Below are 12,766 nucleotides of genomic sequence, written 5' to 3'. Positions count from 1 at the left end.
GTAATGTCCGCCCAGATCTGACTATTCTGCCGGCTAAAAATAGCCACATTAGAGCAACGTACAGAAATAGAATATATCCAAAACGCACAATACTTACTCCTCCGGGTGTCATAATACATAGTGCCGTCAACTGAAATCTTGGGGTTACACTGATATCTCCGGGGACCCGACCCCCCCTGAGCAGCACATTTCTATTATTATCTGTGTTATTTATTATCATGGATTGTGTTTTTTATTATTATAAAAGAACACAGATAATTAATATTCACTTTAACTGCATGTTCATAAATAAGGGGGGCATTCATGTACGTGACGGGTTTTTTCGACAGTTGAAAATTTTCAGCTAGCCGAAATAAACGGACGTAATTGAATACCCCCTCAAAGCACTTCCGCACTGTTACTGTTACCAATTCACCTCCCGGGCACCGCCGGCACCACTATCCAGGCTCCAGTCCATGCTGCCTGTGTTTCTCCTACAGTCCTGCGCCTCCTACGTGGATATTCCATCGCCAATTCAGGGTCAGAACAGGGAAGGGCAGGTGGTAGGGGGCTGCAGAGTGAAGTGCCTTGCATAGTGTGATGCCACTAAACTCTTTAGTATGGGGAGTGTGACAAGTGGCCAGACCTGGGGGGGGGGGGGTTCCGAGTAACTTCATTTCCAGCAATCCAGGCGGGTGGGCATGCAGCCAGCGCCTTTATAAACTGTAGGCGCGTCACTACCGCAGCCATGCTTACAGCCCCTCAGAACCTTGGGTCCCTCATAAGGTCCTCTTTGACACCCCTTCTACATAAGTGGACATTCATGGGGGTAACAGACCTGTTGATAGTGATCCACTTTGTAACATTTGTAATGTGATCCGACTTAACTTGTCTACGTCACGTCCTGTCCTCGTCTGGAAAGTTTGACCTAACGTTCTACATTACACTGTCTCTTGTCATACTGGACCAAGTTTTAGGTTTAGTTTTAATGGGGCAGAGATAAATGTGAGAGTGATACATGTCCAGCCAATCTGTTTTTTTGCTGTCATGTTATAGGCTGTGTTCAAAAATGTCAGTTAGGAGCTGAGTTTGACCAATCTACTTGTGAGCTGGAGATATCATCTGACAGTGATCAATTCTCTTTGAAAACAGAATCGATTCGGTCTGATCTCTCCCCTCTCTACGGCTGAGCTAACCCCCGCGATTTTACATCTCTGTGTGCGATAACTGACTATTTCCATTCACATTCGGAGCATTATAATGCGCTATTGGTTACAAGAGGTATGTGATATTTCAAATGCACCTTCACAAGAAGACTATGGGGGGGGGGGGGTATTCAATACCGGATGATATTTACAGTTGACCTATTTAGCGTCTGGTCCATATTTCCTACGGCCAGAATCTATTCGTAGACCATGGATGCCCGAAAACGGCCACAGATTCAAACATGCAGATTTCACTCTAAGTATTGGATTGAATACTGATGGCTGGTATTTGGCCACGATTGAATAAACCCCTATAGGGTAAATGTAATGAGGTGAGAGAAACCGTATAGAGAAAGAGAAATGACCAACCAACCAGCTCCTAACTGTCACATTACAGACTGTGGGGCAGATGTATTAAGCCTGGTGAAGTGATAAAGTGGAAAGTGATAACGCATCAGCCAATCAATGTCCAACTGTCATTTTTCAAACACAGATGATTGGCTGGTGCGTTATCACCTTCCAATTTATCTCCTCTTTGTTACATCTGCCCCGTGAGCCCTTTAATGACCAATGTTAGTTTATATGACATTAAACTTACTATAGATTGTCCTAGAACACTTTTTCCCATCTAACCTATACATTGATTCCCAGCCCAACAGAACCTGTGTGGTGTGTACGATTTGTCATCACAGCAGGCATCTCAGTCCGGAGGATTCCCTCGCTAGATCTCCCCCAAACCTGCCCTTGCTAGATCTCCCCCAAACCTGCCCTGCGCTTTACACACGTCCCAGAAAAGATGTAGCGCAGCTGTGTGAGAGCTCAGCAAGCAGCGAACGAGGCGATGTTGTTTTAAGCGCACAAAGATCTCAGTGCTGATTTCTATTATATGTTTTACAAAAGGATTTTGTTCTGATTGAATGGCTTGTTATTGTCCTAGGCATTCCATCTGTATTATCCTTTTCCTCTTTGCCCTATAAAAACATACACGAGCGCTGAAAAGGCAGCACTGAGCCCTCTGTGTTACTGTCTTGGGTGATTGGAGAAATTTCTCGCAGAGAAGTCAAGTTTTGAAATCATTATGGGTCACAACCCTGAGTGAAAAGGTGGCCTGTTCTGAGCGTGGCGTCAACTCACCGCCTCGCTGGCAGCTGACCCAGATGACAGTGTTGGGAGCTACTGCTGTGGGACTGCTATTAAAGTGTTAAATTCAGACGCATGCACCAGACTATGAAACATCACTGTGATTCCCAAAAACATGTTCTGAATTTGCATTCACTTGTTGGCTGTCACCGGCAATGTGGATTGTAGACAGGGCCAGATGAAATTTTGTGGGTGCCCCAGGGCAACTAACTTGTGGGGGGCTCACACCAATGGAATTGTTAAAATGATTTACTGCAGGCGTTATTAACAAGTATTATGTATAACTACTGTGTAGTGCCCCCAGCTCACATTATGCCACACAGAAACCACAGTTCTCTTTAGAGCTTGTTGCTCCCCTTACGGATAGTGTAGTGATGTGTAGGGGCCCCTGGGAGACTGCCCCAAGGGGCCCTGTTGTTGATTCAGCACTGTTTGTAGAAATGCCTGCAGTTCAGCGCCTAGAACTGGTATTGCGTTATTTAGTACTGACGGGGGCACAATGCTTCTGGCTTTTTAATCTTTTGATCTGATTTTTGTTTGTGCCTGGCACAGGGTGATTTACTGATGCTCCTATTATCAGATCATTAGCATATAGCGATATTATTATAACAAGCATTTCTAACTAGTACTGTAATACTCTGTGCTCACATACCTTATAGGAGAAGGTAATAAAGGTGATTTACATGTAGGTTGTACACAGAGAAAGGGGGCGGGGCCTATCATCGCCATCTCACCTCTGATTGGCAGGGTTCGTGTTTATCAAATTTGAAATCGGATACAATTTGGCACATATTCCAATTCTGGTACAATGTAAAAAGTTTCCAATACCCTTCAGTGATGTTCTGGACATTGTTTTCTAGTGCAGGAGACAATGTGTAGTTGCTATGGGTGATGGCACCTGTCTCTTTAGCGATGAGGGGAGTTGGCAAAAGTTTTCTAAAGGAAAGAGAATTCAATCCAGGCGGTATGCGGACCACTAATAGGTGACAGTGACTAGGTTGGCACCTAAGAATGGTGGACATACCCTAGGTCGACATTGACAGAAGGTTGACGCAAGATTTAGGTCGGCATGGACATGGTCGACATGAATACGGTGCCGGAAGCGGTAAACATATGCCGACAGACACAAAAATCATAAAAGATCGTAATCTACCTTATTCATGTTGACCTTAAGCGCGTGTCGAACGTCTGTCAATATTGATCTAGGGTATGTCAACCATTCTTAGGCACTGTCTATCATCTATACCGTAACCAATCCAGGTATGGCATCATGCAGCATCAATACTATTAGCACCACAAGTTCCTGCTGACGTATGTGGGGCAGGTAGTGTCCTCATGTAGGTCACTATCTGTGCACGGTTACATAGAGTCGCACCGCACTGTGTGGTTACATAGAGTCGCACCGCACTGTGTGGTTACATAGTCGCACCGCACTGTGTGGTTACATAGAGTCGCACCGCACTGTGTGGTTACACAGAGTCGCACCATACTGCGTGGTTACACAGAGTCGCACCGCACTGTGTGGTTACATAGAGTAGCACCGTACTGCGTGGTTACATAGAGTCGCACCGTACTGCGTGGTTACATAGAGTCGCACCGTACTGGGTGGTTACATAGAGTTGCACCGTACAGCGTGGTTACATAGAGTCACACCGCACTGTGTGGTTACATAGAGTAGCACCGTACTGCCAGGGCCGGCGCCACCACTAGGCAAACCTAGGCATTTGCCTAGGGCGCCGGCCACTGGAGGGCGGAAAATGCCGCCCGGGTACCTGTCCTAGCTACGGCGCTGTCTATTTAAAGCTGGCGGCGGAGGCAGCGGGGGTCCCTGCAGTCTATTAAAAATCACGAGCGCTATCCGCCGGGCTATGCGGAAGCGCTTCTAGTGTGAAAACTCTGGCAGCCAATCAGCGTGCTGCCAGTGTTTTCACACTAGAAGCGCTTCCGCATAGCCCGGCGGATAGCGCTCGTGGTTTTTAATAGACTGCAGGGACCCCCGCTGCCTCCGCCGCCAGCTTTAAATAGACAGCGCCGAACGCCAGGTACCACCCCCCCCCACCCCCCCCCCCCCCCCCACCCCACCCCCCGGCACCGGGGCGCCCCCAGCCCGACTCGCCTGGGGCGCTCCGGTGCCTTGCACCGGCCCTGCGTACTGCGTGGTTACATAGAGTCACACCGCACTGCGTGGTTACATAGAGTCGCACCATACTGCGTGGTTACATAGAGTCAAACCATACTGCATGGTTACATAGAGTCGCACCGTACTGCGTGGTTAAATAGAGTTGCACCGTACTGTGTTACTGGGGAATGCAATCTGAGGGTTGGTGTCTATAATGCACATACTCTCATCGCCAGCAGTTGCCACCTTCCAGTATTTGCCTCCATACTCCTGGCATTTTGCCCTTGCACTGCCAGTATTTGCCCTGCCACTCGCACTGCAAGTTTTAAAGCCAGCACTGCCCCCCACACTGCCAATGTTCCCTACTATATGTACTATGTTATACAGACACTGTATGTCACTCTCACCTCCCCCAGTGACAGTTTGTCCCTATACTGCACACATTCCCCCCCCCTTCTCATAAAGCCAGCACTGCCCCCCACACTGCCAATGTTCCCTACTATATGTACTATGTTATACAGACACTGTATGTCACTCTCACCTCCCCAGTGACAGTTTGTTCCTATACTGCACACATTCCCCCCCTTCTCATAAAGCCAGCACTGCCCCCCACACTGCCAATGTTCCCTACTATATGTACTATGTTATACAGACACTGTATGTCACTGTCACCTCCCCCAGTGACAGTTTGTCCCTATACTGCACACATTCCCCCCCTTCTCATATAGCCAGCACTGCCCCCCACACTGCCAATGTTCCCTACTATATGTACTATGTTATACAGACACTGTATGTCACTCTCACCTCCCCCAGTGACAGTTTGTCCCTATACTGCACACATTCCCCCCCTTCTCATAAAGCCAGCACTGCCCCCCACACTGCCAATGTTCCCTACTATATGTACTATGTTATACAGACACTGTATGTCACTGTCACCTCCCCCAGTGACAGTTTGTCCCTATACTGCACACATTCCCCCCCTTCTCATAAAGCCAGCACTGCCCCCCACACTGCCAATGTTCCCTACTATATGTACTATGTTATACAGACACTGTATGTCCCTCTCACCTCCCCCAGTGACAGTTTGTCCCTATACTGCACACATTCCCCCCCTTCTCATAAAGCCAGCACTGCCCCCCACACTGCCAATGTTCCCTACTATATGTACTATGTTATACAGACACTGTATGTCACTGTCACCTCCCCCAGTGACAGTTTGTCCCTATACTGCACACATTCCCCCCTTCTCATAAAGCCAGAACTGCCCCCCACACTGCCAATGTTCCCTACTATATGTACTATGTTATACAGACACTGTATGTCCCTCTCACCTCCCCCAGTGACAGTTTGTCCCTATACTGCACACATTCCCCCCTTCTCATAAAGCCAGCACTGCCCCCCACACTGCCAATGTTCCCTACTATATGTACTATGTTATACAGACACTGTATGTCACTGTCACCTCCCCCAGTGACAGTTTGTCCCTATACTGCACACATTCCCCCCCTTCTCATAAAGCCAGCACTGCCCCCCACACTGCCAATGTTCCCTACTATATGGTACTATGTTATACAGACACTGTATGTCACTCTCACCTCCCCCAGTGACAGTTTGTCCCTATACTGCACACATTCCCCCCTTCTCATAAAGCCAGAACTGCCCCCCACACTGCCAATGTTCCCTACTATATGTACTATGTTATACAGACACTGTATGTCACTGTCACCTCCCCCAGTGACAGTTTGTCCCTATACTGCACACATTCCCCCCCTTCTCATAAAGCCAGCACTGCCCCCCACACTGCCAATGTTCCCTACTATATGGTACTATGTTATACAGACACTGTATGTCACTCTCACCTCCCCCAGTGACAGTTTGTTCCTATACTGCACACATTCCCCCCTTCTCATAAAGCCAGCACTGCCCCCCACACTGCCAATGTTCCCTACTATATGTACTATGTTATACAGACACTGTATGTCACTGTCACCTCCCCCAGTGACAGTTTGTCCCTATACTGCACACATTCCCCCCCTTCTCATAAAGCCAGCACTGCCCCCCACACTGCCAATGTTCCCTACTATATGTACTATGTTATACAGACACTGTATGTCACGGTCACCTCCCCCAGTGACAGTTTGTTCCTATACTGCACACATTACCCCCTTCTCATAAAGCCAGCACTGCCCCCCACACTGCCAATGTTCCCTACTATATGTACTATGTTATACAGACACTGTATGTCACTGTCACCTCCCCCAGTGACAGTTTGTCCCTATACTGCACACATTACCCCCTTCTCATAAAGCCAGCACTGCCCCCCACACTGCCAATGTTCCCTACTATATGGTACTATGTTATACAGACACTGTATGTCACTCTCACCTCCCCAGTGACAGTTTGTCCCTATACTGCACACATTCCCCCCCTTCTCATATATCCAGCACTGCCCCCCACACTGCCAATGTTCCCTACTATATGTACTATGTTATACAGACACTGTATGTCACTGTCACCTCCCCCAGTGACAGTTTGTTCCTATACTGCACACATTACCCCCTTCTCATAAAGCCAGCACTGCCCCCCACACTGCCAATGTTCCCTACTATATGTACTATGTTATACAGACACTGTATGTCACTGTCACCTCCCCCAGTGACAGTTTGTTCCTATACTGCACACATTCCCCCCCTTCTCATAAAGCCAGCACTGCCCCCCACACTGCCAATGTTCCCTACTATATGTACTATGTTATACAGACACTGTATGTCACTGTCACCTCCCCCAGTGACAGTTTGTTCCTATACTGCACACACTCCCCCCCTTCTCATAAAGCCAGCACTGCCCCCCACACTGCCAATGTTCCCTACTATATGTACTATGTTATACAGACACTGTATGTCACTGTCACCTCCCCCAGTGACAGTTTGTTCCTATACTGCACACATTCCCCCCCTTCTCATAAAGCCAGCACTGCCCCCCACACTGCCAATGTTCCCTACTATATGTACTATGTTATACAGACACTGTATGTCACTGTCACCTCCCCCAGTGACAGTTTGTTCCTATACTGCACACATTCCCCCCCTTCTCATAAAGCCAGCACTGCCCCCCACACTGCCAATGTTCCCTACTATATGGTACTATGTTATACAGACACTGTATGTCACTCTCACCTCCCCCAGTGACAGTTTGTCCCTATACTGCACACATTCCCCCCCTTCTCATAAAGCCAGCACTGCCCCCCACACTGCCAATGTTCCCTACTATATGTACTATGTTATACAGACACTGTATGTCACTGTCACCTCCCCCAGTGACAGTTTGTTCCTATACTGCACACATTCCCCCCCTTCTCATAAAGCCAGCACTGCCCCCCACACTGCCAATGTTCCCTACTATATGTACTATGTTATACAGACACTGTATGTCACTGTCACCTCCCCCAGTGACAGTTTGTCCCTATACTGCACACATTCCCCCCCTTCTCATAAAGCCAGCACTGCCCCCCACACTGCCAATGTTCCCTACTATATGTACTATGTTATACAGACACTGTATGTCACTCTCACCTCCCCCAGTGACAGTTTGTCCCTATACTGCACACATTCCCCCCCCCTTCTCATAAAGCCAGCACTGCCCCCCACACTGCCAATGTTCCCTACTATATGTACTATGTTATACAGACACTGTATGTCACTGTCACCTCCCCCAGTGACAGTTTGTCCCTATACTGCACACATTACCCCCTTCTCATAAAGCCAGCACTGCCCCCCACACTGCCAATGTTCCCTACTATATGTACTATGTTATACAGACACTGTATGTCACTCTCACCTCCCCCAGTGACAGTTTGTCCCTATACTGCAGCCTGGTCACTAGTACCCTATAGGAAAAAGCTATGCAAACAGAGCTCTTATCTCTGCGTAACCTGCACTTTTATCAAGGATCCCGTGGGATCCCAACACCTTTCCTTCTGAACAATACATCGAAGCAATTTCTTCTAACAAAACTTTGGATCAATATTGCTCCAGCCGGTGAGAAGCGCTGCGCTGCCCGCGTGGCCCCACAATAATGAAATGTATATTTATACGAATAATCAATGCTCACCTTTTCATAGGATTTAATATAAGGAGAGTGACCTTCTGCAAACCATAAACTGATACTTTGTATAATCTAAGAGGAAAGAGCTTTATCTTCCTCTCAACTCCGTGTTGACACAAGAAAGGCCAAATTCATTGACATCAATCACTACAGAAGCATTAAGCAAGGTTGAATGAATGCAGCCTCTCTGGAGTGTATTATCTGCCTGCGCTCTGGCACACACACGTCTGCGGGCTTGTGTTTTATGGGAACGATATTACACAGAAATCTCTATTATTTAGCATCCGCGCAATGGCTTAGGTGTGGCTTGACTTGTGTCCAGATTGACACACAATGATCGCTGTTACTCTAGATGGGTGTAGCAAAAGCGAAATGTCCTATTCATGTTTTCCAAACGATGTGCAAGGCCTGTGTCATTCGATCCTAACTGGGACGTTATTGCCTCGTGGTCCTTTTTTCTCTAGTTCTCAGAACGTTAACAATGACCGAACTGGCTGAAAAACATATGGTTTTAAGTGTGCTGGTAGTCATGTCTGAGAGCTCACGTCAGTCAGGAGAACAATTGGCATCTGGCAAACACATAGACACTCAATCAGGCTGACGTGGTAAGCGGAGCCACCCCTGGAGAGGAACGTACATCCATATAAAACAGCGCCGAGTATGACCTCACGCCCATTGGACGTGGTGGCTGGAAATGGATTCCCTAGTAAATAATAATTACGATTCAAGTTATTCATACAGCATCATGTTATTGCCTGGTCCGGCCCCAGTAACGCTTCCAGTCTACGTCCCCCTTCCTCCTCTACTAGTAGCCTGCAGTATACTTCTCTGTACTGTGAATGTAATTACAGCAGATGGATGGAATTCTCATACTGTATATAGGACACATACAAAGTCTGACAGACGCCATTGTGGCTAGGAGATCTTTTTTATTTTGCCCATTTGGTCCTGAAACATCGATGGTTTTGATGAGTTGTCTGTGCAAAAGTTTTTGTTTTCTGGACATTGCACCCAATTTAAGAGAAAAAACAGTTGTGGGCTTAATTCTCAGTATCTGTGTTTCATCAGCATGTATCGCAAATCCATAGTGACCGTAAAACATCTTACTTTGCATGTTGGTGTAATTCTTGGTATTCTATTCAATGCACAGTGACACTTCCCTCCATGGTGGGCAGGTGTATCTCTCTCTCTCTCTCATGCACAGTGACACTTCCCTCCATGGTGGGCAGGTGTATCTCTCTCTCATGCACAGTGACACTTCCCTCCATGGTGGGCAGGTGTATCTCTCTCTCATGCACAGTGACACTTCCCTCCATGGTGGGCAGGTGTATCTCTCTCTCTCATGCACAGTGACACTTCCCTCCATGGTGGGCAGGTGTATCTCTCTCTCTCTCTCATGCACAGTGCCACTTCTCTTACCCTACTGGGAAGGTAATTGCCACATCTCTTGTTCTGTTACTGTACGATTGTAATTCTCAGTAATTGTGAACAAGCACAGTGCCGCTTCTCCCACTGTGCAATTCTCAGTATTTGGGGTTATTCTGTATTTACAGCCCATACAGTGCTGTATAGTGACTGTCATTCTCCATATCTGGTGCCGGTATATTGCGACAGAAGTTCAGTATATTTTAGTATAGAAATATCATATGTATGTTTATTTATTGACAATACTCGTGGAATTCTGGGAGTTGTAGTACTAATCGTAGGTTGGCCTAAACTCTACAATGCCAGCTGCCTCAGTACATTGTTGTTGTTGTTATTATTATTATTATTATTATTATTATTAATTGAAGTAGATTCAAACCTAGAAATAATAAATGTAAGTGTTTGGAAATATCCCGACTTCTCCGCAGAAGATGAGATGTCAGTGGTGGTGAAGATCATGCGCTCCTAATCTTATTACATCTAACTCTGAGTGGTCATTGCTTTAATTGACTGCTACGTGTAGTAAACCCCCCAGGAATTTACACCGGTCTGTCCCCCGGAATAAGTCTCTATAGAGCCTGCTACCGGTACAGTGATCCTGGTGGCATCACTCGGTTTACAATCATTTTGCCAAGGAAACTTTCTGATGAGCTGCCCATGTAACACCCATCTCTTGCTGGCATTCTGTAAATGACTTTATTTCCCAAATAACAGAAATCCTTTCAGCTGTGCGCCCTGCCCGCTCTGACTGACGCTGGCTCCAGCGATTTTTTTTATTTATTTTAGGATAAAATAAATGAATCCAAGATAGTTTGAAAAGAAAATAGTCTACTGTTCGCTGGCCGTCCAGATGTCCAGGCTAAAGTTACGGCAGGAGAAGTCGATGTAGTCTCCTGCCAGCGATGACCTCACTGAGGACCAGGGAGATAGACAGAGATCCCCCAGCAATGACCGAAACCGGTTTCCTTCCTTTCATATTTCTATTGAGCAACCTCCAGTGTCCGAGTCTTCCTGTCTCGCACAGAATTAGCTCTTTATAGTAAACAATGGCCGTCTTCTTGGCTCGTCCATCCTTAGACTCTTTCAGGGGCAGATATTCCCCCGTCCTGTTTTATTCATCTGGTTGCTGTTAACCCCCTTACAGCTGGGGATGCAGAGAGGACACTGCAGCATAGAGGGAGTTAATTGGGAAGGGGGGGGGGGGGGGGGTTGTGAGAGAGAATCACCCCTGGTTTTGTGAAGTCTTTTGCAGAATAGCCCAATCTTTAGGACATGACAGAATAGATTTGCCCTCAATGGGGCTTTGTTTACTGTTTTCCTAAAAGGGGCCCCCTCTATATTTCATCTGTCAAACTTGCTTTCTGTTTTTTTTTTCAACAATGCCGAATTGTTCTCACCAAAGGGGGAAAAAACTGCAGGTTCCTCAGACAGGAGAATTCTGTATTATATTTTCCTGCCAAATTCCGATCTCTGTTTTCCTTCCCTTGAACTCACAAAGGGCTCATAACTTACTGTCAAGCGTGTGAGAAGCCACAATGCCCCAGTGTTGCTCGGCAAATAGGCTTCATGAGAGGATGCCCTGACTGGCTTCTCAGGTCTCCCTCAGTCCTGGCGTATCCGCCGGGCCCTGTACGTCTCTGTAGGCCCCGACTCTTCTGCCGCTTCTCCCCGTTCCCCTTTCTCCCAGATTATATTGGTGGGGCGACAAATGAGGATGTTCTGGTTGGCTGGGGGGGCCTGGGGCTTACCACTTGGGAATTATTAACTAAGTGTGGTTTTTCGGCAGTGACATTAGCTCCTTGTGGCTTGGGACGGCGTGACAATTGGTATGCCATCCAGTTCTGAAGTTCTGACTGGCGTCATTGGAGAACGCAGCTCTGAAGATTGGAAGGACAGCCACTTCATGTGAGTGCAATATACTTTTATATCTTGTTGTGTACAGTGTAAGGTTTTCCTGCCGGCTGCCGTGATGTTTGTTACCCTTAGGCAGATGTTATGTTTTCTCTCCAGTAGCCCGACTGACAGCTTCTAATCCATTGCAGAGCTTAGCTGGTTCCTTTTATACAATTAATATGTGCCTGTGTGTGTCTGTTGCTGTGTTTTATAGGACTTCTGGTGTTTTACAGTTTCTGTATGTGCTCGGTCAGGTCTCGGAGGTCTGGGTGTAATGCCGGAGAAAGATAACTGTACCATGCTGGAATTCATGTTTTCCCACCAGAGTGACCCGTTTATCTGTTCCCCCACCAGCACCAACCCCCCTGTTGGGGTCTGTACAGGGATCTGAGGGCATAAAAGTTACTCACTGAGTTCATATAACATCCCCATCATGCAGTATGTACGACACGTTATACCCTCAGGTTTAGGATGTTGTTACATGCATGATATTGCAATAGATTTGTTTATGGTTGTCTGAAGATATCATATGTTACATGTATGTGTACAGAAATGCACTAAAGGGTTTCCAATCATATTTGTGTATAATCTATGCACAGGTGTGTTCCATGTAGCAGGGGGTCTTCCATCATATACATGTATAATCCAAGGATGGTCCATTATACACACGTGTAATCCACGTAGCAAGGGATGCTCCATCTTGCACATATATAACCCATGCAGTAGAGGATGTGCCATAATACACATGTGTAGTCCATGGATGTTCTGTCATACGTGTAGTTCATGGATGTTCTGTCATAAACACGTGTAGTCCATGCAGTAGAGGATGTGCCATAATACACATGTGTAGTCCATGGATGTTCTGTCATACGTGTAGTTCATGGATGTTCTGTCATAAACA

General features: G+C 46.9%; 1 protein-coding gene across 17 annotated transcripts in view; it reads left to right on the top strand.

Annotated features, from left to right (window-relative positions):
* The window catches only part of SOX6 (SRY-box transcription factor 6), a 442,476-nt gene that overhangs the window by 163,357 nt on the left and 266,353 nt on the right, over window positions 1-12,766 (top strand). For 9 of the 17 annotated variants that reach the window (XM_083164684.1, XM_083164682.1, XM_083164680.1 and 6 more), the window contains one exon: window positions 11,759-11,877. The exons of the other annotated variants lie outside the window; for them this stretch is intronic. In XM_083164684.1, the coding sequence (XP_083020810.1) occupies window positions 11,801-11,877 (77 nt within the window). In that variant the 5' untranslated portion in view covers window positions 11,759-11,800. The remainder of the gene's footprint in view (window positions 1-11,758; window positions 11,878-12,766) is intronic. 17 annotated transcript variants of the gene reach the window in all.

This window comes from Crinia signifera, chromosome 11 (assembly GCF_055691185.1).
Source record: "Crinia signifera chromosome 11, ASM5569118v1, whole genome shotgun sequence".
In the NCBI taxonomy this organism is placed as follows: domain Eukaryota; kingdom Metazoa; phylum Chordata; class Amphibia; order Anura; family Myobatrachidae; genus Crinia; species Crinia signifera.
This window is presented reverse-complemented; position numbering and strand designations above follow the sequence as displayed.